This window comes from Dermacentor albipictus, chromosome 1 (genome assembly GCF_038994185.2).
Source record: "Dermacentor albipictus isolate Rhodes 1998 colony chromosome 1, USDA_Dalb.pri_finalv2, whole genome shotgun sequence".
Classification (NCBI taxonomy): domain Eukaryota; kingdom Metazoa; phylum Arthropoda; class Arachnida; order Ixodida; family Ixodidae; genus Dermacentor; species Dermacentor albipictus.
This window is the reverse complement of record NC_091821.1, coordinates 524,507,400-524,529,263: the sequence shown is the minus strand read 5'-3', so window position 1 is coordinate 524,529,263 and position 21,864 is coordinate 524,507,400. Positions and strand designations below refer to the sequence as shown.

The 21,864-nt window shown below is 47.3% G+C and overlaps 1 protein-coding gene across 6 annotated transcripts in view; it reads left to right on the top strand.

The window, feature by feature from the left end:
* LOC135908158 (cholinesterase-like) overlaps nt 1-21,864 on the top strand; it is an 828,064-nt gene that overhangs the window by 354,211 nt on the left and 451,989 nt on the right. For 4 of the 6 annotated variants that reach the window (XR_011511618.1, XM_070532652.1, XM_070532654.1 and 1 more), the window contains one exon: nt 14,657-14,863. The exons of the other annotated variants lie outside the window; for them this stretch is intronic. Coding sequence is in view for 3 of the 4 variants with exons in the window: in XM_070532652.1 (XP_070388753.1) it covers nt 14,657-14,863 (207 nt within the window). In the remaining variant the exon portion in view is untranslated. The remainder of the gene's footprint in view (nt 1-14,656; nt 14,864-21,864) is intronic. 6 annotated transcript variants of the gene reach the window in all.

The following is a 21,864-nucleotide window of genomic DNA, read 5'->3' as shown; positions in this document are numbered from 1 at the left end:
CTGCTATTGATAGCTGCGATCTGTTACGTAGCGTAGACATCGCGGCCACCGCGGGGTGCCCCCACGAGTCCACTGGCTAAGCCCACTGCGGCTCGCTGAGGTCAACCACATTTGGCTTACGTTTGTCGCGTCGTAGGCACTGAAATCTGAGGTTGTGGCGTCTGCGTTAGCAACCAAAATTAAATGTGAACTGCATGCCACAGGGACATTTAGACGGCGGAGGATTGCGGGCACGACCCACTCTGCCGTGGCCTCCTTAGTGCAAGCCATTGAAAAACTATGCAGAAAGGTTGAAATCCGGGCCTGTTGGTACATACTTGAAGGGAAAATAACAATATAATACACAAAGGACAAGAGGAGAAGTTCACACCACAACGACTGGACTATCATTAGGAAACTAGTTGTGGCACCGCGGAAGTCGCGTTTCATCGCCAGTAACTCCCCTTCTGCTGCACGCATTGAAGTACTTTTTGCGGCAAAGTATTTATGAAATACCGTATTTAAGCTTCAATTTCTCCTCTTCGATAAAAAATGCGCAGTTTCGCCCAAAAGGCGAATCATCGATTGCTATAGCAAATAAATGGACAGCTATACGAAGTAAGGACAGCAGTCCTATAGGCCGTATAAAATTGTAAACATACGCATGTTAAGTAAATTAAGAAGCATCGTGCCATGCGCGTGCGAGCAAACATGGACAGATCTCACACTACAGCTCACGTAGATGCAAGAGACAACACTCAGAGTGTTGCAATCCAACATGATCCGGCACCCACGGAGCCTTCATTTCGTCTTCCCTACCAACATAAAGACCAACATAAATACCGCGAACAGCTTCCAATGCACCGGCATATTGTCATAGATTGCTAATAAAATCTAGTCTTGCCTCCTCTAAACCCTACCCCCCACCCACAAAAACAGTAGGAAACGCTGCTATCAACTTCCGCCTCTCGAATAAGATCACGTTGGCTGAGAGTGCGGTTGCAACAAAGGCGGCGCATGGATTCCCGTGAAGGCGGAACCACTCACCACTCCTGCAAATTAAGCGATCTTTAGGTTCTTTAAAGATCTTTTCTCTCTCTTTCTCTCTATCTCTCGGTCGCTCACTCGATTATCACGGAGACTCGGTGTTAAAAGGCTGTAGTGAAAAAACGTGGCAGCAGCAGCGAGAGAATTTGCCTTCTTGCAGCCGCTTGCATCAACACCAACCTAATCACGAAAACACAGCGAAGAGAGGGAAATGTATCTACAACATAGGACTTTCAAGATACAGCGGCCTCGCTGGGCGCGCCCGGTTGCGCGGGCCGCCTGGAGTGTAACGCGTTCCCCCCACCTCACTACCCTTCCACCGAAATCTTGCTCACGGCGGAAGGTGGCGCGCTTCCTCCCTGCTTTGGTTCGCTGCGTGCGTTAGATTGAGCCGCGATCACCGGCTTACCCTCGCACGCTTTCAGGAGCACATACGCTGTATGGTGCGCGGCGATGATCTTATCGGCCTTGGACTCTAAGAGAACCGTAGGGCGACGCCGACGCGGGTGGCAGAAATGCGCATGGAGTGTCCATGTGATCGCAGTCGCAATAAAATGGTTCAGGGCCCCTTTAATGCCCCGCGTGTGACGCGCTTTCACGTTAAGAGGGGCAATATCCCTGTCTCAGCAATTGACTAACGCGGGCGCGAGCCACGCGTGGTGCAGTTTTGCTACGGCGGCGCATAGTGGTCGCGTGGGTGCTCTATGGCTTCAGCCTAGCGTCACACCAGCGCCAGCATGATAACTAGCGGCGTTAGCCACGCAGTTGTCGCGTGAATGAAACATGCTCACGCACGGCCAAGCTGCTACACGCCAGACCAGAGTGCATAGCGCAGTACTTTCGCGGGCTCGTAGCGTAGCATGCTGGCTCATAGCTCGGGTGCACTGAAGAGAGCGTGCTGAGTTTGCGCGATTTTGCCAAATGGACACGCACTCGGTCGGCTCGCTCGCGGGTGCATACACTGCTGCAACAGCAGATCACCACACTGCTACGGGGCAGGTTCAACGTGATCCTGGCGTCACCGTTATGACGTTCAGGTATTCGCAGGGCACTGCCTTGCACGCCGGAGGCTCTTCTACAGCGAAGCTGTGTATTAGCTGTAGCTGAGAGCGAGCAAGCCGAAAACATACGCAAACGCATATCGCCGCTCGCGTCGGAGTTCCCATTAACGTGTTCCTATGGGTAGGCAGTGCAACCCGGACGAAGGACGAGAGGAAGTACACAGTACGAGCGCAGACTAACAACCGGGTTGTCCGGGTTGCGCGGCCCACCCATAGGAACATGTTCAATCATCAACTCGCCCAGCTTGCCGTGTTAATTCGTATTAACGGCCAGCTGTGTCGAAAACGGTGCTCCGTCGTGGTTGTCTCTCTGTGAAGTATTATATTTTGCGTGACGTAGTGTGCGCCTGATAAATTGATCAAGTAAACGTTTTGCTACAATTTCGCTCCACCGTTCTTATGCGAAGGCCACGCGTCATCCACATGCCTGAAGAGCAACGTATCTACAAGAAGTGACAGCAAGAGCTGCGGCGGGAGGGAGGCCGCCGACGTCGTGTCAACCCGGCGCCCCGAGAGCAAGATCGTGCCCACGATGTGGCACGCAAGCGATTAGCAAGAGTAGACGACGCAAACCGCGACGCCGCATATACGACGGCAAGGATACCGCAAAGAGTTGTCGATGTCACGAGCACAAGGTGTCGATATTTGACGGCGCCTACGCGAGGTTCCAAAGAGACTTTCTAGATCGCTACTTCGGAGCAAGCTGCCGATTAAGTGACTGCCTGCAGTTCGATAGCGACCAATCAGAAATGAACAGCATACGGTCGAAAAAGCGACGGCTGAAGACGGTGGATGGCGGTCGTGGTGCATTAGATGCAGGAACATTGGGCAGCTTTGAGTCCGCAGCACGGGTAGGCAGGCGCAGACAAAGGCTAACTTGCATCGGTTAACTACAACGCGTCTAAAGAAGTTCTCATAAAGGCTTCGCTTCCATGTCTCTTGACGACAAACCTTTACGTGTAGCCGCATGTACCGGCGCATCTTCCAAAGCTCAACGCCGATCGGGTCTGCTTCGCTGGTCATCCACCTTCACACTCTCTCAAAATAAAGAGTTCCGGAACTCTCTTCGAGGGGGTATTTACTTGTTCCATATATACCTCGCCTTTCCATAGTAGATCAACCTCCTTTTTGATGGAACAGAATCGTTTCCCGCCCCCCGACCGAACTTTATTAGTCAACTGTTTGCTGGCGCATCTACAGAAGGTCAGCGCCGGTCGGGTCACCTTCGCTGGTCGTCCACCGTCACACAGTCTCTAAACAAACAGTTCCGGGAACTCTCTTGATGGGAGCATCTACTTGTCCCATATTTAGCTCCTTTTTCCAGAGTAGATCGACCTACTTTGAGAGAGAAGAATGCTCCCCACCGACAGAACTTTATCACTCAACCTCGTGCCGGTGTATCTTCCGAAGTTCAACGCTGATCGGGTCAGCTTCGCGGGGGATCCACCTTCGCATACTCTCAAAACAAAGAGTTCTGAAAACTATCTTCGAGGGAGTATCTACTTCTTCCATATTTAGCTCCCTTTCCCAGAGTAGATCGACCTCCTTTTTTGAGGGAGCAGAATCGTTTCCTGCCCCCCGACAGAACTTAATTACTCAACCGCTGGCCGGTGCATCTAGCGAAGCTCAACACCGGTCGGGTCACCTTCGCTGGTCGTCCATCGTCACACAGTCTCTAAACAAATAGTTCCGGGAACTGTCTTGGAGGGAGCATCTACTTGTCCCATATGTAGCTCCATTTGCCATAGTAGATCGACCTCCTTTGAGAGAGAGCAGACACTGCCCTCGCCCCCCCCCCCACCGAACTTTATTACTCGACCGCTTGCTGACGCATCCTCAGAAGCTAAATGTCGATCGGGTCAGTTTGGCGGGTCATCCACATTCACACACTCTCAAAACAAAGAGTTCCGTGAACTCTCTTCGAGGGAGTATCTACTTGTCCCTTATTTGGCTACCTTTTACAGAGCAGATCGACCTCCTTTGAGAGAGAGCAGAATACTTCCTTCCCCGACAGAACTTTGTTGCTCAACCGTGTGACGGCAAATCTTCGAAGCACAACGCCGATCGCGTCAGCTTCAGTGGTCATCCACCATCACACACTCTCAAAACAAAGAGTTCGGGAAACTTTCTTCGAGGGTGTATTTACGTGTTCCATATTTAGCTCCCTTTTCCAGAGTAGATCGACCTGCTTTGAGAGAGAGCGGAATACTCCCCACCGACAGAACTTCATTACTCAACCTCGTGCCGGCGCATCTTACGAAGCTCCACGCCACTCAGTTCAGCTTCAGGGGTCATCCACTGTTGCGGTAAACATACATTCATTTATGAAAGGTGTTTTTCATATCTGATTGAGCGTACAGATCACTAACTCATTGTTTCAAGCTTAATTTAGAGCAGGCTGTTTGAGGCCGGGCTTTGACGGTTAAAGACAAAATAGTTCAGCAACAGTGCGCCGCAGCGGAGGAGCGAGCCACAGGAGCAAGCTTCGGCGCGCGTCTGAGCTTCCGTCCAGTGGTTGCGTGCCCTCTTCCTCCGACCAACGCGAAATGTAGCGATCGCTTTCCGAGGCGTGCCAATGGTTTGGGCATAATACGACGCAGGCCAGGCGACAAACGGACGCCTTAGCGGACTCCTTTGGCGGACGCCGTAGGGACGCGTTGTCGGCGCTCGTGTGTCCTGAAAGCGGTCCGCGATGGTGCTAAAGTGCTCACCCGCGCAGGCCTCATTTTCAAAGCGATCTGGGGTGTTTTCAGAATGCGCCTTGTGCCAGTAGTTTCGTATGGGCTTCGCTTTTGACGTTTCGTACGCCTTGAAGCGACAGATGCATGGAGGTCAATCCCTAACTCCAGCATTTTCACAGACTGTTCCGCTGTCATCGAGCTATGTGCGTTCATGTTTACCTGTGTGCGCGTGACACCGTGCTGGCTAATTTAGTTAAAACACATTGATGGGCTTGGTGGCTTGAATCCATGATAGAATTTGTAAGCGCGACTGAACAAAGACGTAGAAAAAGCAGACACACAAGGACAGCTCCATGTGTCTGTTTCCTTCTACTTCCTCGTTGAGTTAAGCTTACACATTTCATCAGTGTTAATTTAGTTAGTAAGCGAATGTTTGCAAGTTTATGCGGCCGATACACGTACTATCCTTACTTCGTAGAGTTATCTACTAATTTGCTATCGCAATTGGTACATCGCCTTTCCGGCTTAACTGCGACTTTTTTAAGTGCAGCTTTATTATGCCTGTGTGTGTAGGGCTACCAGGACATCGCCAGCATCATTTTTGAAGGGGGAAGGGTTCAAATTGAGAAGACCATTGGCGCACGTTTTTTTGCTGTTTAAAGAAAGGGTTTTTCTTCTTGTTATACTACGTGTACAACAAGTGTCCACTAGCTTTCTTGATGGGGAGAGGGGTCTGAGAGCAGAAGTTCGGGCATTGGTTGCAGTTCACTAGGGTTGAGGATTGGGTGCGCTGTTATTGCATTCTAGAACTGGTACAGCGCAACATACAAAGAGAGCAACAAGCCGAGCCGAGCAAGGAACAGAGCGCTGTTCCTTTATCTGGCCGGCTCGGCTTGTTTCTTCCTTTGTATGTTGCGCTGTACCAGTTGTAGAATAGGGTACAGTTCGCCATGCTTTTCTTAGCAGTCTTCTTCCTACTCGATGCAGCTGTAGTGGCGCCAGGAATTCAGCAATGTACACGGGGGCCGTCAGGAAAATTATGTGGAAAGTGGTGATGGCATTCCCCGAGCGAGTGCTCAGAGAGTTGACAAAGCACGCTTGTAAAGTGTGTTTTGTGGACTTTAGCCGTGACGACGTGTCCTTAAGCGAGGAAGAAAATTCCGCTGGGTGTGGCTTTCTAAACCTATTTTGCTGCAGAGGGCCACCAACCGGCAGTTTTTTGCTCAAACGAGCATGACGGGGGGTAGTTAACCAGCCGAGAGTGACTAAGAGCGCTTGGGAGGTTTGGCGAGACGAGTGTTGCCTCCGTAGACGCAGGGTAAAAGCAGAGGCAGTGAGACGATCTACGCGTTTTTGTTGCGGTTACTGGAGTGAGCGATATCGACCCCTTAACCACAGATGGTCGGGATAAGAAGAGCAGGTTGCCTGGTCGCATCCCGGCAGGAAGGCTCGCTGCGGAAAGAAACGCTGTCCTCCATCAGACTTTGGTTAATCCTTTGAGTTGCGAGCATGCATTCGGCTAATCGAGGGGCGCCATCTCGGAACACCACCACTAACTACGAACATCGATCCCTAACCATTATACTTATCTATATCATGGTATGCGCACATCATACTATGACTGAGATGGAAAACTAGGTAGCAATTCATTGGAAAGTATGTCGGTAGATCGTGGGACAAACTTGTCAAGCAAACTCGCCTTCTAAAAAGCAAAACGTCACTGTCTACTGCCTTTCATACACAGCCGCGTTTACATGAATGTGACAGAATGCCACAACAGCGCATCGCATTTTCTAGCGCACCACGAGTAATACGATGCGCCAGCATTTACACGTGGCGCATCAGCCCTGGTGGCGGCTGACGCATCCAAGGTAAAGCAGTGCACCGTCGCCACGCCACGCTGCAGCTCGACGAGTGCAGCAGGTCCACAGCAAATTCCATTTCCCACAATTCTTAATGCGATGCGATCGCGTTTACATGCAGAGAGAAAATGCACTTTCTCGTTTCCATTCATCCTTGTCTGGCGCTTTGATGTGACGAGCTTTACTAGCGCATTAGCCCCGTGTGCTAGAAAGTTGATGGGATGAGATGCGATGCGCCAGTTGTCCCATTAATATAAATTCGGCTACTGTATAATGTCCGAGGAACATGTAAAAATACACCCGACACGCAGAACAACGATTGACCAACTTCACAAAATGGTGGGTCAGATGAAGCTTGCAACGCTGCAGGGTTCTCTCACTAAACTATTTTCGCGTTGTAAATTGGTCATGTGATGGCGTTAAAGGCGCCCCACGCTGCTGGCCGCAGAGATGACAAGACGGCTGCAGCGTAACTGAAAACCGCCGTGACAGGGGACTAACCAAGGTAAACTCCTGCGGCTCGTTTTCGCCAGCGCCACTTCCGCAGGCCCCTGGTAGGGCTTACACCATGATCATCATCATAATAAAAACATTGGGCTAGGCGGCAGCAATCCCGGCAACATGCCGAACAATTCCTTTTGCTTCATGCTACAGGTTACGCCGCTTACTCGCGGAAACCAAGCTTCGACTAGCGCCTGTGCTGCTTCGACAACGTTGGTGGGCGTCGACCAAGACGCTGGCGTGCATTCATCGACACGTGGTGAATGCGGCATCATGAATCGACAAAGTTTTCCATGCGTCAGAAGTCCGGCTATCGCCTCCACAACAGTGACGTCAAGTCACATGCCCCATCGGACAGCTATAAAGGCGCCGGACCAGCTGTGCTTCACCAGTGGGCTAGGCGGCAGCAATCCCGGCAACATGCTGAACAATTCCTTTTGCTTCATGCTACAGGTTACGCCGCTTACTTGCGGAAACCAAGCTTCGACTAGCGCCTGTGCTGCTTCGACAACGTTGGTGGGCGTCGACCAAGACGCTGGCGTGCATTCATCGACACGTGGTGAATGCGGCATCATGAATCGACAAAGTTTTCCATGCGTCACAAGTCCGGGTATCGCCTCCACAACAGTGACGTCAAGTCACATGCCCCATCGGACAGCTATAAAGGCGCCGGACGAGGTGTGCTTCACCAGTGGGCTAGGCGGCAGCAATCCCGGCAACATGCTGAACAATTCCTTTTGCTTCATGCTACAGGTTACGCCGCTTACTCGCGGAAACCAAGCTTCGACTAGCGCCTGTGCTGCTTCGACAACGTTGGTGGGCGTCGACCAAGACGCTGGCGTGCATTCATCGACACGTGGTGAATGCGGCATCATGAATCGACAAAGTTTTCCATGCGTCACAAGTCCGGGTATCGCCTCCACAACAGTGACGTCAAGTCACATGCCCCATCGGACAGCTATAAAGGCGCCGGACGAGGTGTGCTTCACCAGTGGGCTAGGCGGCAGCAATCCCGGCAACATGCTGAACAATTCCTTTTGCTTCATGCTACAGGTTACGCCGCTTACTCGCGGAAACCAAGCTTCGACTAGCGCCTGTGCTGCTTCGACAACGTTGGTGGGCGTCGACCAAGACGCTGGCGTGCATTCATCGACACGTGGTGAATGCGGCATCATGAATCGACAAAGTTTTCCATGCGTCAGAAGTCCGGCTATCGCCTCCACAACAGTGACGTCAAGTCACATGCCCCATCGGACAGCTATAAAGGCGCCGGACCAGCTGTGCTTCACCAGTGGGCTAGGCGGCAGCAATCCCGGCAACATGCTGAACAATTCCTTTTGCTTCATGCTACAGGTTACGCCGCTTACTTGCGGAAACCAAGCTTCGACTAGCGCCTGTGCTGCTTCGACAACGTTGGTGGGCGTCGACCAAGACGCTGGCGTGCATTCATCGACACGTGGTGAATGCGGCATCATGAATCGACAAAGTTTTCCATGCGTCACAAGTCCGGGTATCGCCTCCACAACAGTGACGTCAAGTCACATGCCCCATCGGACAGCTATAAAGGCGCCGGACGAGGTGTGCTTCACCAGTGGGCTAGGCGGCAGCAATCCCGGCAACATGCTGAACAATTCCTTTTGCTTCATGCTACAGGTTACGCCGCTTACTCGCGGAAACCAAGCTTCGACTAGCGCCTGTGCTGCTTCGACAACGTTGGTGGGCGTCGACCAAGACGCTGGCGTGCATTCATCGACACGTGGTGAATGCGGCATCATGAATCGACAAAGTTTTCCATGCGTCACAAGTCCGGGTATCGCCTCCACAACAGTGACGTCAAGTCACATGCCCCATCGGACAGCTATAAAGGCGCCGGACGAGGTGTGCTTCACCAGTGGGCTAGGCGGCAGCAATCCCGGCAACATGCTGAACAATTCCTTTTGCTTCATGCTACAGGTTACGCCGCTTACTCGCGGAAACCAAGCTTCGACTAGCGCCTGTGCTGCTTCGACAACGTTGGTGGGCGTCGACCAAGACGCTGGCGTGCATTCATCGACACGTGGTGAATGCGGCATCATGAATCGACAAAGTTTTCCATGCGTCACAAGTCCGGGTATCGCCTCCACAACAGTGACGTCAAGTCACATGCCCCATCGGACAGCTATAAAGGCGCCGGACGAGGTGTGCTTCACCAGTGGGCTAGGCGGCAGCAATCCCGGCAACATGCTGAACAATTCCTTTTGCTTCATGCTACAGGTTACGCCGCTTACTCGCGGAAACCAAGCTTCGACTAGCGCCTGTGCTGCTTCGACAACGTTGGTGGGCGTGGACCAAGACGCTGGCGTGCATTCATCGACACGTGGTGAATGCGGCATCATGAATCGACAAAGTTTTCCATGCGTCACAAGTCCGGGTATCGCCTCCACAACAGTGACGTCAAGTCACATGCCCCATCGGACAGCTATAAAGGCGCCGGACGAGGTGTGCTTCACCAGTGGGCTAGGCGGCAGCAATCCCGGCAACATGCTGAACAATTCCTTTTGCTTCATGCTACAGGTTACGCCGCTTACTCGCGGAAACCAAGCTTCGACTAGCGCCTGTGCTGCTTCGACAACGTTGGTGGGCGTGGACCAAGACGCTGGCGTGCATTCATCGACACGTGGTGAATGCGGCATCATGAATCGACAAAGTTTTCCATGCGTCACAAGTCCGGGTATCGCTTCCACAACAGTGACGTCAAGTCACATGCCCCATCGAACAGCTATAAAGGCGCCGGACGAGCTGTGCTTCACCAGTGGGCTAGGCGGCAGCAATCCCGGCAACATGCTGAACAATCCCTTTTGCTTCATGCTACAGGTTAGTAGATATATGCCAACTCGTAGTTATTGATCGGATAACCGGTTTTCGCTGCTGCGGCCCTGCCCACTGCGTGTTAATTATTTTTGTCTAGTATAATTAGCTCATTAATTAGAGATCTTCTGGTTTGCGGAGACGTAGAAGAAAATCAAGGTCCAACAGAAAAAGATCTCTTGCTAGAACTGTTAAATGGGCAAAGTAAAATTCTTTCTACTATAAATGATATGCAAGCAACACAGAATGATATGCAAAGGAGCCAATCAAAATTAACAGAAAGAACTGATGACATCGAGCGTCGATTGGGTGGTTTAAGCGCACTGAACTCTAACGTAGAAAGCATCAAAACAACAATAACGAACCTCGAGGAAGAACTCGCTAACATTAGTGAACATTTTGATGATCTAGAAAACAGAAGTAGGAGAAATAACTTAATAATTTATGGCTTACATGAACCTAGAGTTGAAACTTCAGAATACTTAGAATGAAATGTAAAAGATGAAGTCTTTAGTAAAAAACTAGGCATAGAAACACATAGAAAGAACACATAGAAACAGGCATAGAAAGGTGTCACAGACTCGGAAGAAAAGACGACAATAAAACCCGTCCAGTGATTCTAAAATTTCTTGACTACCGAGAGAAGAATGCCCTGCTTAGAGCATCGCATAAACTAAAGGACAGTGAACTGTCACTATCTGAAGACTTTCCTAAGCGAGTACGTGACACAGGGAGGCTTTTATGGGAGAGTTCTAAGGAAGAAAGGCAGAAAAACATGAAAGTAAGGCTGCATTACGATAAGTTGAGTATCAACGGGACTTTGTTTGGCTGGGATGCTGAAAAAAAGATGCCGTTATAAGCTGAAGAAATCAAGTTCTGAAAATTGACAGACTAAGCGCAGGCGTGGCTCTTTAGGAATACTTAACGCAAATTGTAGGAGCATTATAAACAAGCGTACACAGTTAGAGGGAATTATTTTGTCGTATAACCTAGATATCATTGTATTGACGGAGACATGGTTAAATGAAGAAATATATGATAGCGAGTTCATTCCACATGGGTATAGCGTATTCAGAAAAAACAGAGGTAGCAGGGGCGGAGGTGTAGCCATCTTTTCCAAGGATAACATTAAGCTCTTAAAGGTGCCTGATTTATGAGATGTTGAGTGCATATTCTGCAAGGCCTACCATGAAAATATTCGATATGTCATAGCTGCTCTGTACCGACCTCCTAATTCTGGTGTTGAAGTTTTGGATTCTTTGAAGCTATACATGAGCGAGCATGTGAAACCCGCTGACCGCATTATTCTCTCGGGAGATTTTAACTTTCCAAGCATTGATTGGGAAACGATGTCGGTCAAACGTGATAACGACAACTTAGGGGAGGTCATGCTGGACATAGTCTTTTCTTTTAATTTACTACAGTTAGTGGATACCTGTACTAGAATACAGGGTAATTCTGAAACAATCCTGGACCTCTTTTTTGTAAGTGGGACCATAAGTAGTCACACTAAGTGCGATGTATTTCCCGGTATATCGGATCACGAGGCTGTGTTACTAACCATGAATAATATGAATTGGAAAGACAGCTTTAGCGCTGTCTGATTCCGCAATTTCTCCCGAGCTGATGATGTTTCGATTATAGATACGCTTTCGTTTTACTTAGATTCATTTTCAGAGAATATTGTAGATGTGCAGGAACTATGGGAACGCATTAAAGGTATGCTTAATAAATGCATTCAAAAGTATGTACCAACTATTGTTAAGAAAAGAAAAAAGAATCCCTGGATTTCTCGGGAGACGCTGAGATTGAAAAGGCAGCTAACTATTTTCGCGCGTACAAATTGCTTTAAATATTCTTTCTTTCCTAGAACAATAAATGATTGGATCTCTCTGCCGGCCGATGTATTCCTGTCCAATAACATATTACATGCCATTGAAAAACTGCATTTCGAATAAACGTGCGACCGCATGAGTACTTTAATGCGTGTTATCATGAAAAAAAAAACCTGTGTAAACTGTGGAAACTGTTACTGTAAATATTTCTTTCCTTTCAATTCAATCCCTTGCATTGTATGCTTGTAGAATGTGTTTTTCTGTATTTATATCATCCTTCAATGTACCTCATATGATTCAATGTATTTCATATTTCATATGCAATTCTTTTCTTTGAACGCATTTAATTACATTACTGTATGAACATATTCCCTCCTGCCTGGGTCACAAGTTGGCCTGCAGTACTCTGTAAATAAATAAAAATAAAAAAGAGGTTAAAAGATAAAATGAAAAAATCAAGCAGTGCTTCACCAGATCAATGGAAGAAATTTCTCTCTTTCATCTAAACTTCGGATCCAATTATCTACTGAGAAACAACGTTACTATGAAGAATCATTGCCTAAATTCATCACAGCGTCTCCAGATAAATTTTGGCGGGAGGTGTCACCGAAACATTACTAATGCGATGTTTTTGAAGTTGATGGCATTCACTTGAATGATGAAGAAAAAACTGCTAACTTATTTAATGAGCATTTCCATTCAGTTTTTACAAGTGATGATGGTGTCTTACCTATGTTTGAGAATTGTTTGCCCACTATTTCTGACGTATCAATAAGTGAACAGGGCATATTCCACATGCCTTTAAAACTTGATGAAAATAAAAGTTCAGGCCCAGACGATATACCCAACACTTTCCTAAAAAGGTATGCCGAATGGGTTTCGAAATACTTGTACATTGTGTTTTTACGTTCCTTGGAAGAAGGTCAACTCCCGAATGACTGGAGAACAGCCCGAGTAACACCACTTCTTAAACAAGGTGCCAAACAGTCTATAAAGAATTACCGTCCGGTATCTTTAACCTCTAACACTTGCAAATTATTAGAGCACATAATACATAAACATATCGTGGATTTTTTAGATACACATAACATCTTAACTAAATGCCAGTATGGATTTCGGAAAGGGTACTCAATTTGCACACATCTAGTTGCTACTATACATGATTTTGCCGTATCTGTAAATAACGTAAAACAAATTGATGCAATTTTTATGGACTTCTCCAAAGCTTTCGACAAAGCATCACACAGGAAATTGTTATTTAAATTAAATAGTCTGCTTAAAAACTCTCAACTTGTTAATTGGATATCAGCGTATTTGAACAATCGCCAACATTTTGTTGCGTTCAAAGAACATCAATCTAAGCAGTTACTAGAAAAATCGGGTGTCCCGCAGGGCTCGGTCCTAGGGCCACTCCTTTTTCTTATGTATGTAAACGACATGGTAGAAGGCATCTCTATCAAAATAAAATTATACGCGGACAATTGTGTTCTATATACGGAGGTTAATGATCAATCTGATCATGCATTGTTAAACAATGATTTTCAGCGTGTTGTTTGTTGGTGTAAGCGGTGGCAGATGTGTATAAACTTCGACAAGACCGTTTTCATGCGGATCACTCGTAAGAAGAGGCCCTCATCGTTTCCGTATAATTTTAACAATGTGCTTTTGTCTGAAGTGTCTGAAAACAAATATCTTGGGCTATGGATTTCCAACAATCTTAGGTGGAACAAACATATTCCCTACGTTACAGCGAATGCTTATAGAAAGTTATTCTTTTTTAAGAAGAACATTACCTGTGGCTACCCCTGCTGTAAGAAGATTAGCATACGCGTCCATTGTACTCTCAGTCTTAGACTATGCTGCAATACTATGGGACCCCTATACAAAATGTAATATTCTGAAACTAGAGAATGTCAAAAAAAAGCCGTACAGTTCATTTATAACAACTTTCGACGTAGCTCAATCACTGAACTACAAGCTCGCGCTAACCTAATCCCATTATCCGATAGAAACCACTCATCGAGACTAAAATTTTTAAATCAATTAGTTAAGGGGCATTGTAAAGTCGAGGTTAGCGAATGGATTACATTTTCTTCCGGTTATTCGACACGCCAAAGACATGAACTAACAATAACACCTTTTCGTTCTCATAATGACTCTTTCAAGTATTCATTTTTTCCACGAACAGTCAGACTGGAATAATCTCAGCAGCTGTACCGTTCAAGCAGACTCTTTGTCAGCTTTCGCATCCCTTCTTGATGGCTGAAACATAATTGGTTATATTATAGTGACTGTCTATATGATTTATACGTTGAGTGTTCGTCTATTTCATTTGCACGTTTGATAAATGTTTTGCTTAATTTTTCTTTTATTCTTTCTTGACTGTGACCTAGGCATGTACATATATTTCGTTTGCCATTATGTTGTATTTTCTCTCATGTATTGTAACCCACCCTGCTAAATGCCCGGTGGGGATTGCAGTATCAATAGGTAAATAAAAATAAAAATACGGCTTTGTCGCTGGAAACTCTAATCTATGCGACCTGCCGCCAAATCAGATGGTGCTTTTGGCACGCAAACCGAACAATTTAAATAATTAGATGTTTGGGAAGAAATGGTAAGTGCTAAAGCTTCCTATGAAGCCTCGTGCAAAGTGTTTTAAAGCATAATTTTGAGAAGCTTCAGAAAAGTCGACTTAGCTTGGCCTCATGATAAAATCTCACTATAAATCATGATAAAAGAAAATCACTGGAGAAACACCATATATAGTAACAACCATCAAAATGGTCTAGGGACTACGGTGATTTTACTCACTACGCAAGAGCGTTGTCGTTCCTCGGCAGTCAGTTGACGTCAGCCAAGAGAGGCAGTGGGCGTGTCTCCTTGGCCAACCGGCGGGCGCCTTCGTGACGGCGGAGGCGTACACCAACCTAGTGGCTGGACCGTCATTCGACTCGGACTGCTTGCCGCAGCGCTGGCCGCAGCGAAGCGACCGGCTGCATCTCAAGCAAGTGCTTATTGGAAACTCGGCCCACGATGGGGTCACCGAGGTAAGACTCGCGATGCTTCATGCCCCCTTCTTCTTGGAATGGCTCTCCCATGGTAGGCGTTGAAAAATACGGTGTCAAATCTGGAACAATCATATTTTTCTGTTGTTTGCAATCAAAAAGGCGTCACAACAGCCATATATTTTACTCTTTCTTGACTCTGACCGCAAGTGGTAGTTAGTACACACACGAATATGTTTTTGATTAACATGGTTAGACCTGATTGCTTGAAAACCAAAAGTTGAGGAGAGGAAATAAACTAATGACAAAATAAACTCAACATAAATTTCACAGCGAAGCTGAACCGCCACTATAAGCGCTTAGAAACACTGTTTTTATGGTGCGCTGAAAAAACTATTTCATTCAAGAAAATTGCCCGTACGACTCTATTAGGGGAAAACTGCGCCATAAACGGTGTAAAACAAAGATGATATGGTAAGTTAACCCCTTGGCTATGAAGTTGTCAATGACAGCCCTAACTGCTTTTTGGTGATAAATGTCATATATCAGAACTCGAAAGCCCAGTTCCTTCTCCGAGTGCAGAAGATTAAGCTGATTGTCTTGTAGCAGCTTCATTATATAAACGCTCGCCAAGGGGATGGAATCGGTCATGGACGGTGTGCCCCTGCCTGCCGTAGTTCTTAGAAGGACGACTCGATCGGACCTGTCTAGCTTCGTGGGAGCGCGGAACACGGGACCGAGGCTGTCTCAAACGCTATTCACTTGTTGGTTTTTAATGGCCAGAAGCAGCTTCTTGGGAAGAGCCGTCAAAATCTTTAGCCATAGAAACTATGACACCTCGTTGGCTCTCCACCGTCCTTGAAGAAACTAACATGATACCTTCCAGGGGAAGCCTGCTGGGAACAAGCCAATAGGAGACGCTCTTTGTCAAATCTGATTTGTCTCTATGATTCGGACCTCACAATGCGGTGAATTCCTGAGCGGGGTGACGCGATGCTGGGGACGGGTAAACGCTCAGCGGCTTTGCAGTATAACAAGGCTGAGAGTTGGGCTAGGTGGTTGGTTCTTTATACCAAAGTGTAAAGAGCGCAATAAAGGACACGGAGAAGACTGAACAGCGCAGGCTTCACTAGCTGGAACTTCTACGCTCTGGTCACTCATTCGTCGGTCAACGCCGTCGACATCTTGGTGAGAAGAACGCCGCTTTTTTCGTCACTCCGCCTCTATCCATCCACGTAGAACTGCTGCACGCGCATACACTCGTGGTCTGCCCTAACCCGCGTGGTGTCGCTAGTGTCCTATTCCTGCGTGTATTTGTTTCTTGCTGCGAATTTTTCATTTCGGTTTATTTTGTGTTTCTTTTCACGCTAGTTATCTTAAACGTCTTGTGTGTGGTTTTGGAACGAAGGGCTTCGTCCATAATTGGGTTTTCGGGCGCTCCACCGGAGGGAACCGTCTGAAAAATAAAGAATGAAAAGAGCTTTAATCATAGTATAAGAGATTAAACCCGATATCGCTTTCCTCTAGCGCCTGTTCCACCCGTACCACGTAAATCTCAAACAGCAGCGGGGATAAATGGCACACCTGCCTCAGTCCCTTGTTAATATCAACTTTCCCCTCATTCCTCGTCCCTTCTCATTCAGCGCAAACGGCATTTTTTCGGTAAATCTATTTCAAAAGGTCCGCGCATGCGGGGAGTCGAGCGCTGTCTGGTGTTGCTGCAAGGAACCCAGCGGCGCACGTGCCGCGTGCCTTCCGCTGTTATTGCATTGGTTTTACAGGGCCCCTCACCAGGCCACATTGAAAATTTTTTTACTTGATGAAAGTTGTTACGTACCCTCTAAGGAGCGTACTACCACTAGAATCTTTGTCAAATTGGTTTATAAATAGCCGAGATAATAATATTTCAGCGCCGCGAAACCACGATTTTAGGAGGCGAGCGCAACTGCCAACATAACGCTCTCACCACTCGCCCCCGCCTAGCCTGCGCAAGAGAAATTCCTTCCCTGCGTTCTCCCATACCGGATCTGGAAGATCACGTGAGGCATACTTCACGGGCCCCGCCTTCCTTTTATTGCCCTGCCTTTTTTGCTGCGCGGCGCACTTTCTCTGATGCAGCGCGCCAGCATACGCGCTGTGAACGAGAACACCTGACTAGCTGTATAAGTCAGTCCTATACGAACACTAAGACTGAAAAAAGCGGCTCAGAGAGCGTGATCGCGTGCTGGAACGATCACGGTAGGAAATGACAGTTTCGCTGTCTGCGCGCCCAACTGCCCTGTATAAGAAGAAGCACACGAAATAGAAATACATCTCTCTTACTACAGCACAAAGTGAAACAAAGACACCCATACAATCGGTTTGTGGCTTTTATTATTATTGCGATAGCAATTATATGGACACTTCAAGCGCATTTGTGCCATCGCCGTGAGGTTCCGTATAAAGCCCATGGGCGATAAAATCGTCTCCGCGCACCGTGTGCTGTATGCGCCAGTGTAAGAGTACAATGGCGAGCCGGCGATCGCGACTCAACCTCTCAAGAAAAAAATTGGAGGACGCTTAAGTTTCGCCTTCAAGAGTGGAACGCGACAGCGTTCCTGTCGACCCGCCAAGGGGTGACAATGGGCTACGGCGCAGCGACTACGCGCCCCGCATCGGACGCGGTGAGCGTCGAGCAAAGCAGCGTTCGGCGCGGCAACGAAATGTGCGCCTGAGCAAGCGACACACGCCTGAGCCTTAGAAAGAGCTCGTTTCTAAGGCAACACCGCATTCACTAGAGGCGCGTTTGTGCCGCTTTGAAGCATCAAACTGGTGGCTGAGTGGTAGCGTCTCCGTCTCACCCTCCGGAGACCCTGGTTCGATTCCCACCCAGCCCATCTTGCAAGTTGTTTTTTATTCATAAAGTGCCTGCTGGGATTTATCGCTCATGGCCAACGCCACCGACACCGATGCCGACGACACCGGCTTTTCTGCGACACGAGGTCCTTAACGCTGTCGCATTAAAAGAGGGAGCGCGACGTCTTCCATCATGCGCACGGTTCCAGGGGAAAGCGTTTGCTCTTCCGGGCGTCTCGTGCACCTCCTCGCGCCCTCCCGGGAAGCTGTATTTGAAAGCCATCTGCGACGCGTGCGTCTAAATGTCGTACAAAAATCCCTCATGTGACCTGATCCTATGTGCCTAGGGACGGCATCGTTTAGGGATTTTTGAAAAGGCACGACAGGGGCGCCGAGTGACGCCATGGCGTCTTCGTCCTTGGCCTGATCGTTTTCTAGGCCGCGCGTTGTTCAACATTGCTCATGTGATTGTGCTTGCGTTAATTGGGTGTTGGTTGTATGTTCTGTGTTACTTGGCGGAAATCCGTGATCAGTGGTGGTTCGGCAGTGCGGCTTTGGCCTCGGGGAGCTCTGGCAGTACAGAATCTGCGTTGTGTGACCCGTGCTTCCTTGAGGAAGTGACAAGTGAAATGTCGAAGTGGCCTAGTGCCTCGGCTGCCAGGTTCTACGAACCGCGATGTGGCGTCACCGTGTCCGACTTTGCTTAACGGATATCGAGGGATGTGCTGCTCGCTACAAGTCATGTAAATGTGACTGCGCTGAATATGTATTTGATGTGCTTCAAACGAGTAGTGCAACCCTGCAGCGGGGGTGGTGGAGCAGCAGAGTTGCTTAGGTGCTCCATTAGCGCGTTCACAGACGTGCTCCCGTTTTGGTCTCAATAGTGGCTGTCGCGGGATTGTGGTGTGCTCCTTGCCTAATATGAACTTTACGATGCTCACACGCAGCATGTAAACGTTTTTCCGTGCTATCTGCCATTTGCACGACGACCGAGTTGAAAACGAGGCATATATCTGTATTCTTTGCGTTTGTGTTGTAAATTATCTACTATTGTGGAATTGCTTGGGTCTTATCCCGCAAGGAGTAGGAACGTAAACATATAAACATATTTCTGTGTGCCTGAAATATTGAATTACCCATAACACCCTTTACGGCTGATAAGTGGGCTACACAGCCCGTTTGAATCAGCTACCTTTTGTTTCGGTGCTCTTCCGTGTGGTCGACTGATGCATGGTGCGCATTTATAGAAGGAAATAGCGCTAAAAAAGACACGGACGAGTAATGACATGGACGGGCGCAATCTCGTCCATGTCTTTTTTTTAGCGCAATTCCCTTCTTTAAGTATGTACGACCGACTCGCCCAACAACGTGCTCTCCTGAAGTGCGCATTTATTTCTGTACTGTTGTAAAAACCATTTGTTTATTCACTGCTTCTTTGCCGCAGTACATTTTAGTTACGCGGTGAAGCATCCTAGAAGTGGTAGGCAGCCGCTATCACCTAACATAGTATGTCCACTTAGGCGACCTGAGACGTGGTGGGTGCGCGAGTGCATAACTAAATAGCACCTATTATGTCCAGTGACAGTGGCCCCTTTCCACTTTTCGTATGCTTCACCACAGTACACTGCTAAGGCTTCACCACGAAACATCGAAGTATTGCAAGAAAGGCAATCCTAAAAAGCCCAATTATGCAACGTTTATTTTAAGGCTTGCTACACCACAATACAGGGGTGGATATACGCATCATGCAGTAAAGCATACTAAAAGGGGAAGTGCACATAGGTTTACACTGCTCATTATCTTCAATTGTGATATAATGTGCAAGCGCATCTGTGCTCGTGGTAAGTTTCGACAATTCTTTGTAAATTACAAATTCATATTGCAGGGAACGTTACTAATACACATTCACCATTATGGAACACATTATTCACCTTCAACGCAGGAACACAATGCGGATTCATGTCCATGCATTTGGCTGGACTGCACATATTCTTTGAGAAATGATTCGTTGTTCATATGTGCACTGGTACTTTAGTGTAAACTGGAGGGCTGAAATTGATGTGGAAGCACAATTTTAATAAGGGGACAAGATGTTGCTAAGGCAGCTGAAACGGAGCATTTTTTTTTTCCAGGCACCTTTTCTACTAGAAGCTTCCATTAAAGTGTTTCGAGCCTCTTTGAGCCAGCATATAGTGTATATAAAAATCAGGCACTGATTGAGCTTGGGAACATCACCTATGCTCTCGGCAGTAAGCTGTGCGCAGGAGAAGTTCATGCCTATCTACAGTAAAATAATATATGGCACGACCAAACAAAATAAAAAAGGGGTGGGCTGCAGCAATACTAAGTGCTAAATGGTGCTTTATCCTTTCCCTTCAGCTTTCTGTTTTTGTGCTTTTTATTACGGATCCTCCACAGTAACCACGTGAGTGCCGAACTTGTGCTTGTTGGTTTTGAGGTCTCAAAGTTGTTACTAACAGAATAATGTGATAAAGGAACAAGAGCTTGGAGGCATCCAGCCACCTTGCTTGCCTCATGGTGTCGCTCCATGAGCACCATTAGCTTCCAGACCAACTAGGAAGAGGTTTGTTGCAATTGCTTCTGAACTATATTGCCACCATGCCAACAGTGCTCTCAATCACAACTTTTGGAGAGTAGAACGCTTGCACCCAGCAAAGTCTAAGAAGGAACCATTCAAGATGTGCGAAGTGGGCTTTTTGAAGCTGGCAGAATTGCTGATAGGGCTTTGCCTGTCTGCTCTCTTTATGGATGCACAACGATGATTTCCTCTTTCAGAGGGATTGTTTCAGAGGCTATTACATGGCAACAGTGTTGGGTGTTTGTAGCAGAGAAGCTTTTCTTTGCCCACTGTCAATTATCTGTACCTTCTTCAGTGCCCCTGTGAAGGGCCTACTTTTTGGACACACAGTGCTGTCCATGCATGCATGCATATTTAGCTTGTAAAGACGTCTATTACCCCTTGCCTCAAGCTGGCCCTTGCTGGCGTCACCCAAGAAAGCATTGGGGAGTATGGCGGTGAACACTTACAAAACACTGCAGATACAAATGAAAGCAGATTAATAGAGCTGCTGTTTTTGTTTTTTCGTCCGCTCCATCCTCGTCAGTTACAATGAGCAGTTCTTTGTTCGAACAGAAGGCATATGTAGGTGGTCCTACATAGCCTGCAGGCTGACTTGACGTGTTATAACGGAGACCTGCCTGAGAACGTTATCAATGTGTATATGCAAAAAACTTCTCATGTGTTGATGACTTCCTTCTCTTGTTTCCCACTTTGCCTGATGAAGCCAGCAACAGGGTCAACCAGATGTTGACCAGGCTTCCTACTAGTTTTCCCAGCCTCTCCTTTACCAGGGTGCTGCTCATAGATATCTGTTCTCTTGACCTTGCGCTGCACTTCAACCAAGGCCACACGAGCTAAATCTATAGCATACGATCAAAAAAGTGCTGTACATCATGTTGCTCCAAACTCATGACATATGCTACAAAGCCTTGAGGAACACCCTCATTTATTTACGCCCTCATCATACTGTATGAAGCTTCGCATGATAATTGCAACGATTAACATCTGCTGGGTTTTCAGTGTTATTCCTGTCCAGCTTGCTGAAAGGTATACTAATTTTTTATTTAAAAATACCTTACAGGCCTCAAAGTGAGGCATTGAGTAAGGAGGGCAGTACACAGAAAATACATAGAATACAAGACACCTATAAACCGCATCTGTTTACGACCTACAACCGGAAGTGCAACTGAGATGAAAAAAGAATTATTTAGTTCACGATTCACATTACGGAAAAGAAGAAAACATAATATAATAAGAAGGAATAAATCACACAGATTGTTTTCAGTGAAGATGTGTAATTAACAATATCAGTGTGTTAAACAGTAATAATGAATAAAAAATGCTAGAAGAGTTACGGACGCGACATTCCAACGGAGCGGTAAACCATAGCGACATAACGGTAATAATGCGACAGGAAGCTGTAAAGAATAGTGCAAGTATAGAAAGCATTGTGCGACAAACGTAAAACTTCACATTTCTTTATTTATTTAGTCATGAATTCAGTCAAGGCAGCAGGAATGAATCGTAGTTGGACTGGCATGCAATGCTGTCCGGGAGCGAATTCGATATTTTGATTGCACGAGGAAGAGCAGAGTAATGGTTCAATATGCAAAATAGAAGTGAGGCG